Genomic DNA, 20,840 nt, shown 5'->3' on the forward strand with positions numbered 1-20,840 from the left:
CAGCGATTGTAGCTATGAATTTTAGCATCTTCATTTAGCACTAGCATCTTCAGCGGCCAAATTCAGCTTACAGCATTCACACAAGCATTATCCCGGGTAATGCCACATATCTAATTTTTAGTTCGTTTAAAGCTAACGATGGTTAAGATGTGTGCTTTTCATCCAGTTTACGCATAACCCGATTAGTCGACTAATCCGAAAAAATAATCCGTGATTAGTTGACTATTAAAATAATTGTTTGTGGCAGCACTAGTAATTAAAATAACTCCAGTTGTAAAGAAAAATGAAAGTTTCCAGTCGCTCAGGTGTGAGACGCTGCTGTCAGTTTAGCAGCAGAAAACACCCACAGCTTTTTGTACCGTTTTTCTCAGTGCACTAGATGTCATATTTATAAATGTCGCTAATTCCATTAAATTAATTAGACTTAAAAGCATTGGCCTTCAACAACACTCGGGACGCACATCTATCTCTGCTGGGTGCAGGAAATAGATAAATCCTGTGCAATACTCTGAGAGCCTTTTTAAAATGAGATTCCTCCCTTCCATTTTTAATAATTAGTCATTGAACATTTATGAATAGTGCCAGTCCTTCTGAAACAAGCCTGAAGATAAAGCAATTTTGAGAGAAATGATGAAGTGGACTCAGTCTGCTTTGTGAGCAGCAACAGACAGAAGATCAAAGTTGTTATCCTGAAAAGAAAAACAAGAAAATTATGACTGAAAGCTGTAAAGGGATTTCAGCCAAAAGCTAACTGAACTTGTCTTGGTTATTTTGTAATTTAATTTATATTTTGTATTCATAAAACACTTTCAGTTTAAATATAGATCATTTTCCCTCATTAGTCATTTGTCTAAAAACTACGGTATTAAATGCTATTAGATGATAGTCATCCAGTAAGTGAACATATTTTTTTTTAATTTGTAGTAAGAAATTATATTTAATGTATGCCATCAGTGGAATAAAAAACAAACATGAATTTGACATATAACATCATCCTTTACCCAGATTATAGAGCCCAATCCAGCTAGCTACCACCCATTACTAGTCCCTTAAGATCACTACGCTGTTCACCAGGCGACTGACTAGCATAGCAGGCTCCATCGCTCCAGCTCTGTGGGCTCTGTGACAGGCCATCCTCACATTAAGCAGCCATATTGGAGTTGCTTTCAACCCGCTGATCGAGTCACTGAAAACGTCTCGTGTCCAAAGCTGAGTCCCTGATTAGTTGACGCACTGTATCTGCTGCCCAAATCTTGCCACAGGACCTGAGATCGCGCCTGTACATCGACTTAATGTTGAAACTCAACTGAATGCATCTTTAGGACGTATTCTGTCTGGTAGACTTTAGTGTTGTGATGATCAACTTGTCTGTGATGTAAAAATGACTCTTATATAAAGAAGGAAAAACTTCATTTTAAATAACACACAATAGCTTAAATCAGTTCTGGACTAGAAACAGTGGGACTGAAGAAAAGACAGGAAGCAGAGCTGGAGGTAGCAGAGATGAAGATGCTGAGGTTCTCTTTGGGAGTGACCAGGATGGATAGGATCAGGAATGAATACATCAGAGGGACAGCACATGTTAGAGGTTTTGGAGATAAAGTCAGAGAGGCCAGACTGAGATGGTTTGGACATGTTCAGAGGAGAGACAGTGAATATATTGGTAGAAGGATGCTGAGTCTAGAGCTGCCAGGAAAGAGGTCTAGAGGAAGACCAAAGAGGAGGTTTATGGATGCAGTGAATGAAGACATGAAGGTGGCTGGTGTTAGAGTGGAGGATGCTGAAGACAGGCTTAGATGGAGGAAACTGATTCGCTGTGGAGACCCCTGAAGGGAAAAGCCCAAAGGAAAAGAAGAAGAGCTTAAATCAGTTCATGTCAGGATCAAACAACGTTTAACTTCTGCTATTTGGGTTTATCTGCTGCTGTAAATACAGACTGCAGGATCCTGGAGCAGGTTAGCAATAAATGCCCATGTTTTGTTTTGACTTTACGGAGTGAATGAAGAGCTGCACATCATCTGTTATCACAGGAAAAAATGCCATCGGAAAACAAAGGCAAAGTCTGGGTCAGCTTATCAAACACGCACACGCATACATCATTTGTCTCCATGTCTTTATGCACACGCTCATGCACGCTATCAGCTAAACATAACATCTGTTTGTGTTTTCAGCCTGACTGGCAGTTTCAGAGCGAACGCTCGTCAACTGATGCATATCCAGGCTGAACCAAAATAGAAACTTCTGCTTTTATCCTCTAAACATTGTGTTTGAGTTGAACAACAGAGAGAAGTGGCTCTAAATGAGTCTTTTCCATGTTTTTAATAGAAAATGCTTTCATTTTACAGTCAGTAAGTCACATTTATCATTGAACTTGTTCCTTTTTTGGCAGCATTGTAACCAGATTTACATTTTGTGTTTATAAAAAATACATTGAGTTTAAATACAGATAATTTACATTTTTACCTCATTAGTTATTTGTCTAAAAATAATATTGCATTTTCTCTGAAATTGCTCAAATTGTGTCATTTTCTAGAAAGGATGCACAATAATCTTGGCTCTATAAGTTTAGGCAGATATGAAAATGTCTGCTGATTGGTTGCTCTGACCGTTCAGTCATGATGAATGCATCTGTGAGCCCGAAACAGGTGTCAGCCATGTTTACGCGTTTATTGTACGTAGTACTATTAGAGCGCGAGACATGTGAATTCTGGTTCTGCAATAAATCACTAATGTGAAAAGCAGATTAACCCTTTAGCTCCAGTATTTGGTTCTTTGAACTACCCTAACTCTTCTACTGTTTTTGCAATTAATGTAATTCCTACAAATTTTGACAATCTTAATATTTTATGGTTTCAGTGTGTCAAATATTGTATCCAAAAGAGTGAATGCTGTTGGGAGTGTTAAAGGGTTAATTAATCCTTTGTTTGGTAAATGTTACGATTAACTCAAGCATGGTGCTGAATAAGTGCTAAGTCAGCAAAAAAAAAAATTAAACATCTGAAGTGTAGTAAAAGTTTAAATGCTCGGTTGTGTGAATCTCGTATGTTATCAGTTTGGGAATTGACTCATTTCCTTGTCACCATCTCAAGTTTTTTATTTATTTCTAGATAATCTGAATACCAGGCAGGTCTGCTTGAGCTATTTGTTATTGTTTTCTATCTTATCTTATCTTATCTTATCTTATCTTATCTTATCTTATGGAATCATCTTTAATAAGGTAAACTGCAAAGAAGATGCAGTTATTGTTCAACATGGTTATTATTCATACATATGTATAATTTTATAATGCACTTAAGTGTTACTTCCATGTTTTTGTGTTTCCATTGTGTCTTGTTATCATCAGTTCCATAATCGTTTGGTTTCTTTTACTCTTTTCCAGTCGTTTTTTTACATCCAGTCTAGCAGTTTCTCATGTCCTTGTTCTGGCTGGATCGTTGTTTTAAGTGTTTGATTAATGTGCCTTGTTTGTGTTCAGTTTAATAACTAAATGATATCATCAATCTCCTGCTGCCTCCACCCTGCATTTAACCTACTTCTTTCAACAGCTATGGGCATTTTTAGGGTTGAAAATTGTAAGTTCATTCTTCTTATCAGACAAATGTTAGAGTAAAAGATGAATTTTACTTTAAAGTCTCGCTTCGATCATCTGTTTATTGTCAAAGTCTTTTTTTGTGATAATGCAATCTTAACCAAATCCAAAAGTCTATGTTGTTTTCTAGGACATAGTTTCTGCAGAGAGGCATGAGTTTAATAGAAATTCACCTCTGAGTTGCCAGTGAGACTGTAAGTGTGGACAGAGCAACCCCACCCCCCTTCCCGTCACCCATAACAGAGAGCTCTCTGTTTACAAGCTCTCCCTCTAGCTTACAGCTCCTCACACCCCAACCTAACATTAGCGGTGCAACAAAAATGGCGAGCAATATTGGAGCTATCCACACGTACAAGTCTGAGCCAGATACTAGCTAAGACCAAGAGGACCTGGCTGCAGACATCAACGTTCAGAACCTTAAGTCTTCGACCAGAAGTGGAAGCACCACCACAAATCGCCTTTTTCCATTTAAGGTTTTAATACATTTTATTTATAATTCTGAAAACTTTTTGGTTACGTTTGAGTAAGTTGTCTAATTCCTGCTTCCGGCCAGTGATCTCTGCCATCTTGTCTGCAGTCAGGTCGTCTCGCTTAGCGAAACAAAACCAAGACGTTCATGGATCTAGTCGTCTACAAGTGGATGCATCAGAATGGAGCGAAGCTGGGAGCTATTGATTATTTTTTACGTCACGAATACAATCTTTTTCAAAATTTTCATCTGCTCTCGATTCACAATTTAAATAAATACTCATGAAATTTTAAGCTTAATGTTCTCAATCATCAGAAGAATGCCTCAAGAACACATATAACCTTTAACCCTTCCGCTCTCTTTGGGGTCCAGATGACTCCAACCACATATTGATATGTGATTTCTTCCATGACAAAGGTGGACAGGATTTTATGTCTGTCATGGACATTAGTGAAACTCAAAAATCAAAGATAAAAAAAAGTTCAGCGCACTGTCTTGGGGGGTCCAGATGACCCCACTCTTAATGTAAACAAACTAAGGAGAGCGGAAGGGTTAAAACACAACTTTCATCAGAGTAGGTCTTTAGAGTTTTAACTTGTTAAATATTAAAGTGATTTCTTATGCAGTTAATCAATCCTTGATTTAGTGGTTTGATAAAAGTATACGAGAAGAAACGCGGTATTCCTCTAACCCTCGGATCCCGTGACAGCGACCTCTAGCGGTCACGCGTTGCGCCTGCGCATTCGTAGGACAGATCTCCAGAGCGACCTGTCTCTTTAAGGTGGTGTCAAAGCCGATTAGCGCTGATCTCTGCCGTGATTCCGTTTGCACCGTCTGTTCCCGGAGTCTGTTTCTGCGCCGCGCGCCTCGCTTTGTTCTTTTCGCGTTTTTTTCTCCCGCGCGCAGAGTCGCGCGGTAACTCGTCGCTCTGAAGTTTCCAGCATGCGCGCCTCGTGAAGCTCTTTGAGCTGCAGGAGAGTCTTGAGCTGCGGAGTGATGCGCGCGGCGCGGCGCGCGCTCCAACTTTTTCTACCATGGTAAGCCTGGATTACCTTTTCCAGCAGAGATATTATCCGCCTTCTCTTTGGTATCCATCCGCTAAAAATACCGCCGGCTGCGGCGTGCGCGCTGAGATGTGACGGTCCGCACGTGAAAGTTTCCAAAGGAGTGTAAAATGCAGAAGAGCGTGCGCTACAACGAGGGCCACGCGCTGCACCTGTCGGGGATCGCGCGTAAAGAGGGCACAAAGCGCGGCTTCCTGAGCAAGAAGACCACGGAGAACAGCCGCTGGACCGAGAAGTACTTCGCCCTCCACCAGAACCTGCTCTTCTACTTCGAGAACGAGCAGAGCACGAGACCCTCAGGTATATACCTGCTGGAAGGATGCACGTGCGAGCGCGCACCTGCGCCTAAGGTCTCCGCCATCAGCAAGGAGCCCACGGAGAAACAGCAGGTGCGTCCAGGTCGATGTGCGCTCTCTTCAGGGTTTTAGACTTCAAGTTTTGAAGTTCATCTTGAGCAAAAACAAACGGGTTTATAGGGGAAAAATCTAAAAGAAAACTTTCCAGCCCGGTTATAAATGTTAAAGTGTTCCTTTGAGGTCGCAGCATATCTTAGTGATTCTTCTTAATATTCGGAGTGAAATTTAGCCATCAGCTGTTGGAGCTGCTGGAATGAACAGACCTCAGCTCTGCTTTCAGGGGCTCTGCAGAGGATTCTGGTGAGATTTGATCTCCAGTCACTGTAACAGTTTGAAAGATTTTCTTGGAATCTAAAATTAACAGCTGATTGTGTTAAATACAAAATGCAAACCTATCACATTGTTTTTATCATGTTTAAACAAGTAGATTCTGCATAAAATGTGTTTTATTGATAATGTTGTGGAAACTTGCTGCTCTTTATCTAATGATAACATAAGAAATTGTTCAAAAGTATTAAAACAAACTAAAACAGGTAAAGATATTGACTAAAGCAAACAATTACAAAATAAATCAGAAGAGTTGTAAATAAGTATAGAACATTTCTAACTTATGGAAGTTACATTTGTTTAAACATTTGTAAAGAACAAACAATATGCCTGTACAGCAGCTAACCACCATCCAGCTAACCTGGATGAATATACCTTTAGATGCCCAGTAGAGTTTGCCCCACACTGGTTCCCTCACTGTGGTGCCCCTGAGAGAGGCTTTAATCCCACGTTTTCCCAAAAAGCAGTTTTCTCTTTAAACAAAGGTTAAAAGGATTGTAACCGATCAGTGACTGAAAAAATTGGATTAAAAATCTGTAAACTGAATGTTAAAAAGAACAAAAACCAATTGATCTGCACTTTTGTAGTTTTTGTAATTCCGAGGGGTACTTCAAAGGTAATCTGGAATATCCCAAGTGGGCTGACATCAACAGACACTCAGGTGAGAGAAGCAGGTGACGAGGAAGTGATGGGGAAGTTTGTTCAGGACAGGTGCTGGTGGAGACATTTTTCCAGAAAAGAGAGGAGCACATAGAGATCTAACAGTGGAGAGAGGAGAACACGAGTTGATTACATCTCGTGCAAATGTTGTAATTTTGGAAGAGAAGTTGTTTGTGGTTTGATTTTTGAGAAGAAGGTAGCCATGCAGAATGATGGAAACTCCAGAGGAATAAAGCTGATGTGTCACACAATGACATTATGGTAAAGAGTAGAGGAAGATACACAGTTTTTTTAGCAACAGTATGGTTTTATATTTACTTTGAGGATGCTGTTGGAGAAGAACAGAGAAGATCAGAAGGAGCTGCTTTGAGCGTTTGAATCTAGAGAAAGTCTGATATGATCAAGAGGGAGGAGCTAGGAACCTTGTAGATGTTCAGAACAAGGATAAAAGCTGACAGACAGTGGTTGGATGTCCTGTAGGTGTGACAGAAGTTAAAGGTGGAGGTGGGATTGCACCAAGGATCAGCTTTGAGCTCCTTCTTGTCATAACGGTTGCTGTGAGAGCTCGGAGTTGGAGTCAAGAGACGTTTGGAGGAAGTTGAGAGGTGTGTACAAGCAAGTCAGATGTGATGTGACCAAAGAGTGTCAACCAGAATGAAAGGAAAGGTATTATTATCATTTATGCAGATTTTAAAGAACAATTTTGCTGATTACTAACAAAGAAATCTGTCAAAAGGTTTATCTCAGGGATGAATATTTATTGGAATCTGATATGAAAGGACATTTAACGGCATTGAAATAGTAATTCTGAGCATTGGTTGAAGTTTAAATTTGATCTAAATTCATCAATGCACCTTCAACAACCTGAGTATGTGAGCTGACAGATTTTTTTCCACACTAAAGAGTTATCTATTATATCACGACCTCTATCACTGTGTTTACATCCAACCAGCTTTCCTGCTACTCGAGAACTTGCTCATAAGAGACCCTTTTCACGTGACATCACACATCGCCGGTCATCTGCAGGTTTGTATGGTTTAGAACGGCAAAGCTGACAGCTGAACGCTTTTAAAGCAATTTTACATAAATAATCAAATGTAACCTTATAGTTGTAAAAGAAATTTGTACAATATTTATTTTAGAAATGTCCTACTTGGTTGTATTTGTTTTCCTCTCTTAGATAGTTCACAAATCAGAGTACAAATGTCAGTAATCCCGTCTGCAATCAGAACGCTGCAGCTTCTGTAGCTGCCTCCCCAAATTCCTATGGATGATATTAAACGAGTTGTGGATTATTTCTCTCTGACAACCCGGTTAAAGTTAGACGAAGGTTACAAGTACTTCACTGATGCTGCTTGATTGTTTATGAAGGTAATTATGATTTCATTCTTTTAATCTCTGAGACGTGAAGCTGCAGAAGATCTTTTTTCCCCAGTTAAAAACTTTCCTATACCCTTAAAGGTGAGCACAGGTTTTTTCTTGCAGATCCCTTGAGGATGGAATGGCCTCTTAAATACAAAGTACTCGTAAGGATAGTGGAAGCACTTATGACGTACAGGTGATGCTGTCGTACGGTGTCCTTACGCCACGCTCTATTTGTTCGTAAGGTGTGAGTACTGGCTCCTTAATGTCCACGCACAAATGTGCACGTGATACGTGGGACGTCCACACAAATTACACTCTGATTGTCTCTTTTTAAACAGTCAGGCTGCAGCAAGGAACATGAGCAGCACTAACGGGATCCTTGTTCAGTCTGCAGGATTTGGTGAGGGGTTGAAAAAATCTGTACGACACGCCTTCCTCTCACCTACTTCCCCCTATGTTGTAGAAGTGTTCACAACGACCTGTAGGGCCGCAGCACACCCATAGATAAACATGAGCATTTTCTCTGTATGTGCTCATTGAGCGGTCTATGGCCTCATTATTCGGTGTGGGTCACCTGCGTGCCCCGTACAGGTTTGACCATTTTCACAGCTCGTTTCCACCTGTAAGGGAAGTTGGGACTAAAACTTAAGGAGTTAAAAATAACACACACAATGCATTAAAATCCTACAGTGTGGGGAAAACAAAATGAATGTGCATGGAGACCCCTGGACCTGAACACCCCCACCTGCTTTAGGATTATTGACTCTCTTCTTAATCTACTTTCCTGTTTTGCTCACTGATCTTTTATAGCAGTGATTGAGCGCCAACACTGAAGTAAAACACTGATGTACTAAAAAAAGAACACTTAAAGAAGTCCTCTTGGATTGCTTATCCTCAATTCCTTTTTCCTTTGAGCTGAACTGAGTTGAACTGAAGTAAACGTTAAGCCTGGATCAGGATTACACTCTGTTTGTTTGGAACCAAAAGGGATCTTTGTTTGGCTTTGTGCTCAATTGTTTTTGGTAAATCTGAATGTAGAATTTGTAGTTTTATTAACTCTAAAAAAGAAAGCAGAAGTTTAGGTATTTATCGGCACAATAGATTTTGACTCAATTCTATCATACTTGTCTTTCATCTGGCCTGAACAGGATTTTGTTGGGAATTTAGATTGAAAATGTACTGGTGGTTGTCATTGTTTATCCAATCTTTACATCAGGTTGAACTTGTAGTCTGTTCTTGGAACAGTTTACTAGTAGAATGAGGAATATTTATTGGTATGTTTATATTTTTTATTGTCGAACTGTAATGTTGAACTCAAAAAGCTTCTTTTAGAAAACTAAAACGAGCTAATTATTAGGTCAAAAAAGGGAAAATTAATCAAAATAAAACTTTGGTAAAATCTAAAACCAAGAATCCAAAACATTTGTAACAAACCCATGTCAGATACAAACACTTGGGCGGTCACATCGTCTCCACTGCAGTGTGACAGACTGGCATTAGAGCTACAGGGGGCCCCCCGCCCGCCTGCCTGCCCGCTTGTCCACTTGCCCGCTTGCCTGGCTGGGCTTAGACTTTAAGCGCCAGTTGTGTGAGTTCTAGTGACAAGTGAACAGGAACCTAGACTGGACATCACTGCCACATTTCACATCTACAGTCATCACAAAGCAAGTCTAGGCTCTCAGAAATGCACTTTGTCTGTTTAAATAAATGCTAGGAACATTTGTTGGAAAAGTTTGGGGTTCTGTTGAGATTTTTTTTTTTTTTTATGCAACAACCAAACGCAAAGTAGTGCTAAAAGGCATCTCTGTTTGCACTTTTTTGTGTTTTTTCCAGTTTGAGATTTTGTTTGTTATGTCTATGTCGGGTTTTGATTTGTTGATTTGGAAGCAGGTAATGATCAAATGAAGAAAAGTTTAAGCCGAGAACTATTTAGTTAAGTTCAAAAATACCTCAATATTTCCCAGAGAGGAAAGTAGAATTAAAAGGAATTTATTTTCTCAAATTCTTCAGAAGTCTCGGTTTGTGACTGTAGGTTGGTGTTGAAGCAGACCTGAAGAAAACATTTCAGCCTATGTTGAAGTAAAGCTTCTTAAACTGAAGTTCTCATGAACATGACAGCTTCATAGTAATAGTGCTGCCACAAATGATTATTTTAATAGTCGACTAATCACCAATTATTTTTTCCAATTAGTCGACTAATCGGGTCATTCGCAAACTGGATGTAAAGCACACAACTTAACCATCATTAGCTTTAAACGAACTAAAAACTAGATGTATAGCATTACCGGTGATAATACTAGTGTGAATGCTGTAAGCTGAATGTTGCCACTGAAGATTCTGAAATTGAAAAACTAAAAACACTGAAGTTAATAGCTGAAATCACTGAAGTTAAGAGCTGAAAACGCTGAATGTGATAGCCAGCTAAAATATTAGTTAGATAAAGCCTCCAGTTGACCTGGTATTCCTGGCTTTGACACGCGGTGGTTGCGCCGCAGAGCTCCTGCCCTGCAGTGAGGAGGATTTCTGACACAACCCATCATTGTCTGATCTTTGCCAAACGAAAGCCACTCTGTGGCGCTGACACCAGGCTGAATCTGATGCCCAGGGTTGGGATGATGAAACACTCAAGTTGGATAAATCATCGGAGGACGTCAAGCTTTCTCTTTCTCTTTTCATGTCCGCTCTTCTTTATGTTGTTGCAGCTTCATTTACCCAGGAACCTGTATCTCTAATCAGCATCTTTATCAAATGAGGCAGATGCATAAACAACGTTTTAGTTTCAATGTAATCGAAGACCGACTTATTTATTACAGTACAATTTAGTTTTAAACGTTTATTTTTTTATGAGCTTCTAAAACACAGTAAAGTTTTAGTTCCAAGTGTCTCTACGGGTGAAAATGGTCAAACCTGTAAGGATCATGCAGGTGACACGCCTGAAATATCAAGGTGTTAGACCGCTCAATGATCCCGTAGAGAGAATAAATGTTCAAGCACATTTTTTCTACATGCTTGCTGTGGGTGACAGGTCATACTGAACACTTACACAACATGTAAGGGTCAGTAAAAAGTGCATTTACACCAAACGTGATTTGCGCGACAAATTCGCAGCCTCTGTCCTTCATTAGTTTCCTCCATTAAAACAAGATTAAATCAAATGAAGTTGGCATCAGAAATAAAGGAACTATTTTTCAATAAAGTTAAAGTTTTGGTCTCACTGACTCAAATATAACTAAAGTGCATTTTGTGGTGCTGAACGCTCACGACTATTCAACCTCACTATACTCTGACTCTATAGAATTCCAGACGATGTGATGTTCTTGCTCGTAGCAGGACAGTTAGCATTTCTACATGTCTGTAGAAAGACTTGATCTCTTTAGAGAGCAGATGTTCCTTCAGCAGAAACTTTGCTCCAATGAGGTAGAGCCGGGGTGTCAAACTCAACCGCTCAGGGGGCCAAAATCCAAAACACACAGGATAAACATTTATTGAACACCTAAAAATAAAATTTTAAACTTTAAAAACGTAACTTTTAACATAATTATGAACTAGATATATAGCATTACCTGCAATAATGCTAGTGTGAATGCTGGAAGCTGAATTTGGCTGATAAAAAAGAGAGAGAAACGAGTAATCGACTAATAAATTAGTTGTTGAACATTTTATTAGTCGATTAGTCCTCGACTAATTGACTAATCATGGCAGCTCTATCACAACAATGCGTTTCATTTTCATGACTTCCCTTTAGATGGCCGTACGATCCTCAAGGGAACTACCTGTGGTCCCCTTAAGATGCTACCTCCTTAATGCTACCTACTCTTTGAACTCTCGTTCCTCAAGCACAAGTCTTGATAGACTCTTACAGGCGTGGCCTAAAAACCTTTGGCTTTAATTCTGAATCGAGAAGACTTCCCAATGTTATGCAGAACCAAATCAGACCCGGAGGCTGAACGAGATTCAGATGATAACATGCCACTAAAGTGAATCAATTCTTAAAGCTAAAAACTGCGTCATACCTAATCTGACATTTCTGCATATTGTCCTTTCTTTGGCATCAATGTGGTGAAAATGTCGTTTTTTTTTCTTCTCCCTTTGTCTCTCTGATTGAAACATGATAGCTTGTGGTGGCAGAGCGTTTTCGCATGAGGCTCAGTTGGTACGAAGGTCATCTTCCTGTCAGAATATTAATGGTTTGATTATTCAGCCCCGCCATATGTCAGAGTGTCCTTGGGCAGGACAGTGAATCTTAATGCGCTCACTGCTGTGAGATAGAAGCAATGCATGCTTTCCATGGAGTTCATTAAATAATGAGCACAGGTGAGAAACACCTGGGAAAGGGTTATAAATAAGGTCAGTTATCGTTTATTACTTAATCAGAAACAGGCAAAAGGTCAAATTTAAAACGGCTGAGCTAAACGAGGGTTAGAGAACATTTCTAAAAACTACATTTTTATTCCTTAAATGTCAGCAAAGTAACCAACAAGAGCACAAAAAGTACTGAACTGGAAGATAAAACAACACTAAACGTTTATAATTGATGATGTGTGTCAGACGACAGGTTAATCTGATGCGTACGGTATAGGGCTGACACGATTAGTCAAATAATCGACTATTAAAATAGTCAACGACTAATTTAATAGTCGATTAGTCGTTACTTTATATTATATGGCGTCAGAGTGTAGTAAAGCTGAAATTTATAATGGCGTTATGCCAGCTTTTTGGAATATTTTGGCATTTATTAAGGCTTCTTAGGCTATTTTGGAGCTTAGCCAATATTTCAGCTACATACTAGGTATTTTGGCAAATTTAGGATTTTTTCCTTTTTTAAGCTAATTTGGAGTTTAGCTAATATTTTAGCTGGCTATCAGTTTCAGCGTTTTTAGCTATTAATTTCAACAAATTCAGCTTCCAGCATTCACACTAGCGTTATCGCAGGTAATGTTATATATCTAGTTTTTAGTTTGATATAAAAATAAGAAAAATAATCCTACCTTCCCGAATTCTCACATAACTTTTTAACTCAGACACAGTCTGCACTCGTCACCACTGAACTTTGTGTCGTGGTGAGTTCAGTTGCAATTGGACATCAATAAAGTTTAGCATAGTAGAATTGGAAAAAACAAACAATAATTTACAATATTTTACATATGCTGAAGTTGTCTTGATTGGCTTTATTAAAAAAATATGTATCGATTACAGGCTTTCCAAATGCTTTAAAAAAAAAAAAAAGAAAAAGCACGAGTTGAGCATCTGACAGCATGTTGCCCATTTTATTTTGATTAATTTTTTCAAAACGAATATTGTAAATGAATATCAACCTAAATATCGGCAATCGGCCACTCACACTTTAAAAAGTATTATATCTGCCTTGGAAAGAAAACAAATTGGTCGATCCCTAATAAAAAGCCGATTTTCTCCGCTGTAGAATCAGCTGAGGATCACTTCCCAGCTGTGCAGCTCTGCGTATCAGTGTGAGGCTGCTTTTTACGTCATTAGTTGAAGAGTTACTGAAATCAAAAGACTTTAAACACTGAAGCTAAAGCTACAATGTTAAAAGATTAAGGCAAACTTGGTTTTTTTCATGTAAGTAAACAGAACTTCACTCTTATATTTTTCAACCACCAAAATCAATCGATAGCTTTATTTTGAAAATAGGACGCTTCAACGACCCTTTATTTTGAAGATTTGTTTACTTCCGGTGACATTAGTGCTATGCATTCAGCTTTTTTAAAAAATTTAATTTATAAACATAAAATCCAGCATTATTATGCATTTTAGAACAATAAATACATTATGCCTGAGTTGTATTTTAGTACACAGTACTGCATTTATTAGGATCCAGAATCAGCAATCTTGGATGCCGTGAATATTTGTACTTGAATCTTCCAGAGCAGATATTGAGCATCATAGTACCCATACTGGTTACAACTCTAATTAATAACGTCTGACTGTAGAGCTGGTTTGTTGAACTCCAGTGTTTTCACTGAACACTGATGATATAATGAGTTTTGTGGCATTAAAATGTGAATTAATGTTGACCTTTGATCCTGCACGAACACGCCGTTCTTCCTGCGTTTTCCTGAGCTCGCCTCGCACACGGCGCTGCTTTGGGAGGCTGTTGTTCTCTACTAAGAATAGCATCTTTGCTGGGCCTGTTTGCCTGCAGCCACAGTCTGAATTACCAACTCGACACAAACACACCTCACTGTAACCTCTGCTACAGTCCTCAAGCGCTACTGCCTTGCTCATCTTCCAACCCCCTCTACCCAGTTCACCTGATTACCTGGATCAGGGGATTCCAGAGTCCGACTGACTGAACACACCTGATCCAGGTAATCAACAGCAACCAGGGCAGGGTTAAATCAGTAAGCTCTCTAGGAACAGGCATAGTCACATGCAGCCATACAGGGGATGGACCGGTACTGGTGCTGTGGGGTTTTGAGTTGTCTGGTTCTGTGAAGGGTCAGAGAAGAGCAGAGGGTCTGTTGAAGTTTTGGAACGGCAACCTTCTGTTTCTCAGTTTTACATGTTGTTTACCTGGATCAGGTTGTATTTTCCCAATAAGAATCTAATTCTACGTTCATAGCAGTCTTGGAAATGTGACAGCTTTCAATGAAAAATCTACGTAAATGTATGTTTCAGGCTTCTGTGTTCAAAACTCTTGCGTCTGTTTTTTTTTTTCCTCTAAGTCTGTTTTTTGGATCTACATACAGCCATTAAACACTTTACTAAAGCTAAACCAGTTGAACTTTGACTTATCAGGGGCTAAAACTTATTAGTGACATTTAGGTAGTGTCCTTTACAAATCACAAACGTGCCGACCCTTTTAAAATCTGTTACGAAGGAGAAATCAATAATTGTGGTTTGTGGCCAGCTGGAATTCTGAGACATCAAGTTGTTCATTTATCACATGTCAAAGTCAAGGCCTGAGGGCCGGATCCGGACCTCCAGGTAATTCTATCCGGCCCTCCAGATCATTTTATTTTAATGTCATTAATGACCCGATGTTATCTCATGCTCATTTCTAACTTGTATAATTTTGACAAAATATATTTTTATGGAGGGTAAAATATTGAAAGTTATTTAAGGTTTAAGTTGATTTATTCTGGAATAATATTCCTGCATATTTATTATTCATGATTATTTAAAAAAGTTACAGTTTTAAAGTTTTAAAATTGACTTTCTGATACCTGGAGTGTTTTGGCATTTACTAAGATTTTTTTCTGGCTATTATGGAGTTTAGCTAATATTTCAGTACATGCTAGCTGTTTTTCTTTTCTTTTTTAGTCTAATTCGGCATTTAGCTAATATTTTAGCTGGCTATCAGCTTCAGCGTTGCCAGCTTCAGTGTTTTTAGCCATCAATTTCAGCATCTTCAGCAAAAAAATCAGCTTATAGCATTCACAATAAATGTTTATCCTGTTTGGCCCACGACCTAAGGTGTGTTTTGGATTTTGACCCTTGTGCGATTAAGTTTGACACTCCTGATTTATCGGAATAGAGCTGTGAAAAAAAAAAAGCTTGGATCAAGATTTACCAGATTCACACCAAGCCTCTTCTGACTACGAGTTTGTGGGCTAGTATCAGGTAGCGACAGTCCAGTGTGAAATCGTGTTCAAAAACCCTTGTTCAATGTGTTTTTTCTGACATGTTCATATGTTTCCAGATCATGTGGTTGCTTGAACTTGATGTTTTCATGGAAAAAACAAACTTTTTACATGACTTTATCTCCCAGATGACAACTTCTTCAGGTCTTTTTGCAGGTCATTTCTTTGCTGCCACGCTTCTGTCTGAGCGTGACAAACCGTTTGCCGACAGTCTGTAGTGATTCTGGTTCCAGGTCCGCTTAAATCTCCCTCCTCTGTCTGCCCGTCTCACTCATTGTTATCCTGGAGCTTAAAGCGGGCTCGTGGCCGGGGAAGCCGCATTAGCAATGCAAGGAGCTGTACAAGCCTTCATGTTATGTAAACCCTCACTGCCCTAACACTCACGCACACACACGCACACACCAACACACTGACACAAGCCCTTAAGCCTCTCTGGTTTGTAGCCAGCGCACGCTAGCAAGTGTTTTTCACCCGCTTATCGTTACATCATTACTATACCGGCCTGATGTCTCTGCGGCAGCCTCAAAGCAAACTACAGTCACATCATGAAAAAGATTTTTATGAAAAATGTATTTTTAAAAGTACATGTATGGACACATTTAGGGGAAAAACAAGCAAAAAACCTCTCTCCTCCAGGTAGATCTATGGAGCGCAACTGAGGTGGTGATCAAACCACGATTCTTTCTAATGAATATATTACCTTTGAATGGTTGCTATACGTTTGTCTTTTTACTGTAGGAATGAAAATTAAAATATGTACTTAATCTTCATCATTTCTACCTTTTATTCTGAACAAGAGATCAGAATTAACATAACGGATTAAAACAGATTTAGAAAGATATAGTCACTGTAATTGATGTCACAGTCTAAAACTTTTCTGTCGACTTCCTGGTTAACTCCAACAATAAACAACATAAACATCTGTGTTGTTTTGGATCATTTAACAACAAATCCTGAAAATGTTCTCCACAGTTTTTCATCTTCAGAGTTGTGCTGACTGCAGTTACAGTAAATCAATGACCACAAGATCGTAAATGAAGTCGCAGCAACACCTCAATAGAAATGGAACAACTAGAAAACACTCGCGTCCTTTCAGCTAGACTGACAAACTGACGGATTTCATCTTTAAAGGAAATTGATCTAAAAATGTTTGTAATATTTTTATTTTTATTTTCTTTTATTTTAATGCTTTTTTAAATCTAATCGCAACACACGGGTACTTCATTATTACCACCCTATTTTGGATACATTAAAACACACCGTTTACTCTGTAAAGTTTTCATGTCAATTTTTTACGCTTAATTTTGCTTTATTATTACCTTTAAATTCCCCCTCCTATAAAAAATCCAGTTTTCAGAGTTTTCAACATGTCTGTTTCATATTTCTTCTGAAAGAGAACAAATGTAATAAGAAATCATTTAGTTTTTGCATTTCCGAGTATTTCTCCTTTACATCAATCAAACTGTCTTGGACAGACTCTGTTTGAATGAATGATCTTCTTTCCATCAACAGCTCTGCTGCACATGCACTAAACCCTCATCTGTTCCTAGTGTCTAGTTCAGGTTCTGGAGAAGAGAAGATGGTATCTTCACATTGACTGCAGTCAAATGAGCCGCCGTTCACATTTCTGTGGTCAAATCAGCATCACTGGATTTTTGGTGTGAGTTTCATCCAATACTTACGGTAGCAGGACTGAGAACGCTGGAAAATCTCCACCAGACTCCACGGAGCTTCTTGATGTGACCACGGAAATGTGAACGGCGGCTCATTTGACCGCAGTTGGAAAGGATTGTAAATCAATGAAAGAGCATTTTGATGTTAGCTTTGATTATTTTATCAAGAACTCTGAGAAACCAATGATTGAATGTATTGATCACAGTCAATAAACATTGGAGAATTAGCTAAAAGAGTCTTTGGTGAACTGGAAGGAGAAAGAATCAGGATTTTGGAGGAAGTTCTGTCCATGAAGATCTTCACTTCCTCGTCCAGCTGACATCCGGATCAGAACCATACGGCTGGACATTTTTATGTAGCAGGGGTGAAGATCTATGCTACAGAGACACAAAGCTATCATAATCAGACGGGGCGGGGGGGGTCTGGGACGAGCAGCTCTGCTCAGCTCCAAAAGCCACACCCCCTCAACATAAAAAATGGCTTTTTAAGACATTCAGGTTGTGGGATTTTGGTTAAAAACGTCATATTCATAATTGCAACACTACTGAGAATATTTTATTTAAATAACAAAATTGTCATAGGGAGACTAATAAGATTTAGCTTGTGACTATACATTAGTGTCATGTTTATTGTATTCAAAACAGGGATTTTTTCTTTTGAATGAATATTGATTTTTTTTTTGTTTTTTACATATCTAACATTTTGAACACATAAAGAACATTCTTGAAAAATACAATTTAATTTAAAAAATACTAATAGAACACAAACAAACAAAAAAGCAAAGTAGAACTAGTGGCGTACAACTAACATTTAGCTTTAAGCTTTAAGGTCTGAGTGGGCTGTAAATTGCTTCCATTTCTTCCATTGCAGTTGAAATTTTTCAACCTTTAACTGTCAGTGAAATATCACTTTTTCCACAAAACATATTTCCTCCAAAATGTCTGTCTATTGTTCCAGTTTCTAATGTTCACTTTTCAGCCTGTTTTGCTGTTCTAGTTTTCATTATCATGACCTTAAACAGATACCTGTGAATTAATATTGATTTAAATCTTTTTCATGTCATCTGCTCATGTTTTCCACAATCCAAATGTTACACTTCAACTGGAAATGTCTGTTTTTCTTGAATGCAGCACTACTTCCTGGTCATCTTTGGCCACGATGGACAAAAACCTCTGGAGCTGCGGACGGACGAGGAGACGGATTGTAACGAGTGGGTGGAATGCATCCAACAGGCCAGGTACCAAAGGAAAAGTCATCGTTCACCTGTGATGAAACGGCACTGTACTTTATTTCAAATAAAAATCTCTTAGCTTGAAATTGAAGAGCTTCTGTCTTTAAACATTTTTTTAATTCAATTTCAGCCCCAAAACTGATCTTGTTTAAATCAATGCACTGTTTCTTTCTCCTCCAAAAAAACAAAGCTTTAATAGATTCTGTGTAGGATCTGAAAACTGTTCAAGCCCACAGTCTGAGCGCTTCATGCTCGTGCACATTTGACACAGAGAGCACATCTGAGCGCGTGCGGACGCTCTCCTCTCGCAGCGGTTCACATTTAGGTCACGCTGCTGCTGAATTGCCACACCGGTTACATCACAGACTTGATCTCTCCTCGCGACCTCTTTCTCTGCGTTTCTGCTTCTTGTGTGAACTTTAAAATGAGCAGAAACGCCGATGAGTCTTCTGTCCACTGCAGACGTTTGTCAGATCAGACTGTAATGCTGAGCGGCTCTCCTTTCCCTGTCAGCTACTCCGACATCATCATCGAGCGTGAGATCCTCATGCAGAAGTACATCCACCTGGTCCAGATCCTGGAGACGGAGAAGATCGCGGCCAATCAGCTTCGCACTCAGCTGGAGGACCAGGACACGGAGATCGAGAGGCTCAAAGCCGAGGTACGCATGGCTGCACCCACATCTGTGTGTGCATGCATACTTAAGTTCACATGCACATAAAAGCACCAACAGACCTGTGTGGGATGAAGTCACAGCAGGCCTCCAGTGCTTCCAAAAGCCATTACTGACCTAGCAGACACTCAAGTGGCCTCATGAATCCTTCATGGAGGCTGTTGTCATGGCAGATTGTAGTGCTGAACAAGACGAAGGAGCGCATGCTGCCTCACCACAACAACCAGGAGGAGGAAGACCCAGATATCAAGAAGATCAAGATGGTAAGTGGTCTTCATCATAGAGATCCGTGGCGGGACGGTGAGGTTGGACGCGGCGTGTTCTGTGGCCCCTGCAGGTGCAGAGTTTCATGCGAGGCTGGCTCTGCCGGAGGAAGTGGAAGATCATCGTCCAGGACTACATCTGCTCTCCTCACGCCGAGAGCATGAGGAAGAGGAACCAGATCGTCTTCACCATGGTGGAAGCGGAGACGGAGTACGTCCACCAGCTGTCCATCCTGGTCAACTGCTTCCTCAGGCCGCTGCGCATGGCCGCCAGCTCCAAGAAACCTCCCATCAGCCACGACGACGTCAGCAGCATCTTCCTCAACAGGTGAACACAGAAGAAGACAAATCAGGGAGCGACTCCAGATTTCAGAGATTTTCACAACTTCCATTAAGTTGAATGTACACAACCATGAAATCACAGACAAATGATACAGTGGGCAGTATTCTCTGAGGTCACCTTCTGTATGACAAAAATGTAGCTTAAAGTGGGCACTTTGACTGAATTAACCCCGCCCACCTCAACCTCTTTCCAAAAACTGCAAACTTTGTTGAGTCCAGCCACCTGCCAATCAAAATTCCCTTCAAATGCTGAAGTTTTAACTCATAAAAAGATCAAATTAGCTAAGCATTCATTTGGTTTTAGCAGACAAAGAGGATTTTTAACTCTCATGGTGCCAAAGGAAGAAAAATAAACGGCTAAAAAGTTATTTACTTATGTTGTTTGAATAACAATAGAAACTGGAAATTACCAGCAATAATGCTAATGTGAATGCTTTCTGCTGAAGGTAGTTGCTGAAGCTTTTTTCTGAAAATTTTGACACAATTTACTTTAATTACTGAAGGGATTTGCCAAAAAGTGGCTGGGTGGCTCAGTGGGCTAGGTGAAGGGCTGACACGCAGGAGCCCTGGGTTCGATTCCCAGGGTTGTCCACTGATCCCCACCCAGATTGGGTCCTTAGACCCTTGTCGCTGCTGCCAAACTGGGTCCCTGTGCCCCTCAAGTACAGGGTTGTGTCAGGAAGGGCATCCGGCGCAAAAACTCTGACAAATCACTGATGCGAAGCAGTGGGTGCTGTTAGGCTGTGGAGCCCCCGAAAAGGATAAGCTGAAAGTGAAAGAAGGAAGAAGAAGACTGAAGGGATTTGCTAAAAATGCAAAAATATATTTGCAAAATGTTAAAATTGGTAAAAGATTTGAAATTTTGTATAAGAACTATGAAAGAGCGCTGAAGATGACCTCAATTTCTGAAAAAATTGAAGTAAAATTGCTTAAAATTTGCTAATACTTGCCAATCTTCCAAAAACATTTAGCGTGTTGCTTAAATATTAGCTAAACTCCAAATTGTTTAAAAATGACTATAAAAGATAAAAACATAGCCCATAAATACATTTAAAGGTTTGTTGAGGATCTACTTAAATTTTTGACTTTCAGATTCATTTCCTATGGGGCATATTTTACTAAATATTACAAAAACTATCAAGTTTATGAATACCAGAAATACAAGTAGTAATGTCCTAAACCAGCTGAACATTTTGATACTAAAATGACTGAAACCTCTGAAA

General features: G+C 39.5%; 1 protein-coding gene across 6 annotated transcripts in view; it reads left to right on the plus strand.

Moving 5' to 3' along the window:
- rasgrf2a (Ras protein-specific guanine nucleotide-releasing factor 2a) overlaps positions 1–20,840 on the plus strand; it is a 46,445-nt gene that overhangs the window by 6,955 nt on the left and 18,650 nt on the right. For 3 of the 6 annotated variants that reach the window (XM_024299357.2, XM_024299359.2, XM_024299358.2), the window contains exons 1-5: positions 4,857–5,511; positions 18,239–18,345; positions 18,853–19,000; positions 19,186–19,275; positions 19,350–19,603. In XM_024299357.2, the coding sequence (XP_024155125.1) occupies positions 5,233–5,511; positions 18,239–18,345; positions 18,853–19,000; positions 19,186–19,275; positions 19,350–19,603 (878 nt within the window). In that variant the 5' untranslated portion in view covers positions 4,857–5,232. Of the gene's footprint in view, positions 1–4,856; positions 5,512–18,238; positions 18,346–18,852; positions 19,001–19,185; positions 19,276–19,349; positions 19,604–20,840 lie in introns of those variants that run through there. The other 3 variants (XM_024299362.2, XM_024299361.2, XM_024299360.2) reach the window with 1 other exon arrangement.

Source organism: Oryzias melastigma, linkage group LG12 (genome assembly GCF_002922805.2).
Source record: "Oryzias melastigma strain HK-1 linkage group LG12, ASM292280v2, whole genome shotgun sequence".
Lineage (NCBI taxonomy): Eukaryota > Metazoa > Chordata > Actinopteri > Beloniformes > Adrianichthyidae > Oryzias > Oryzias melastigma.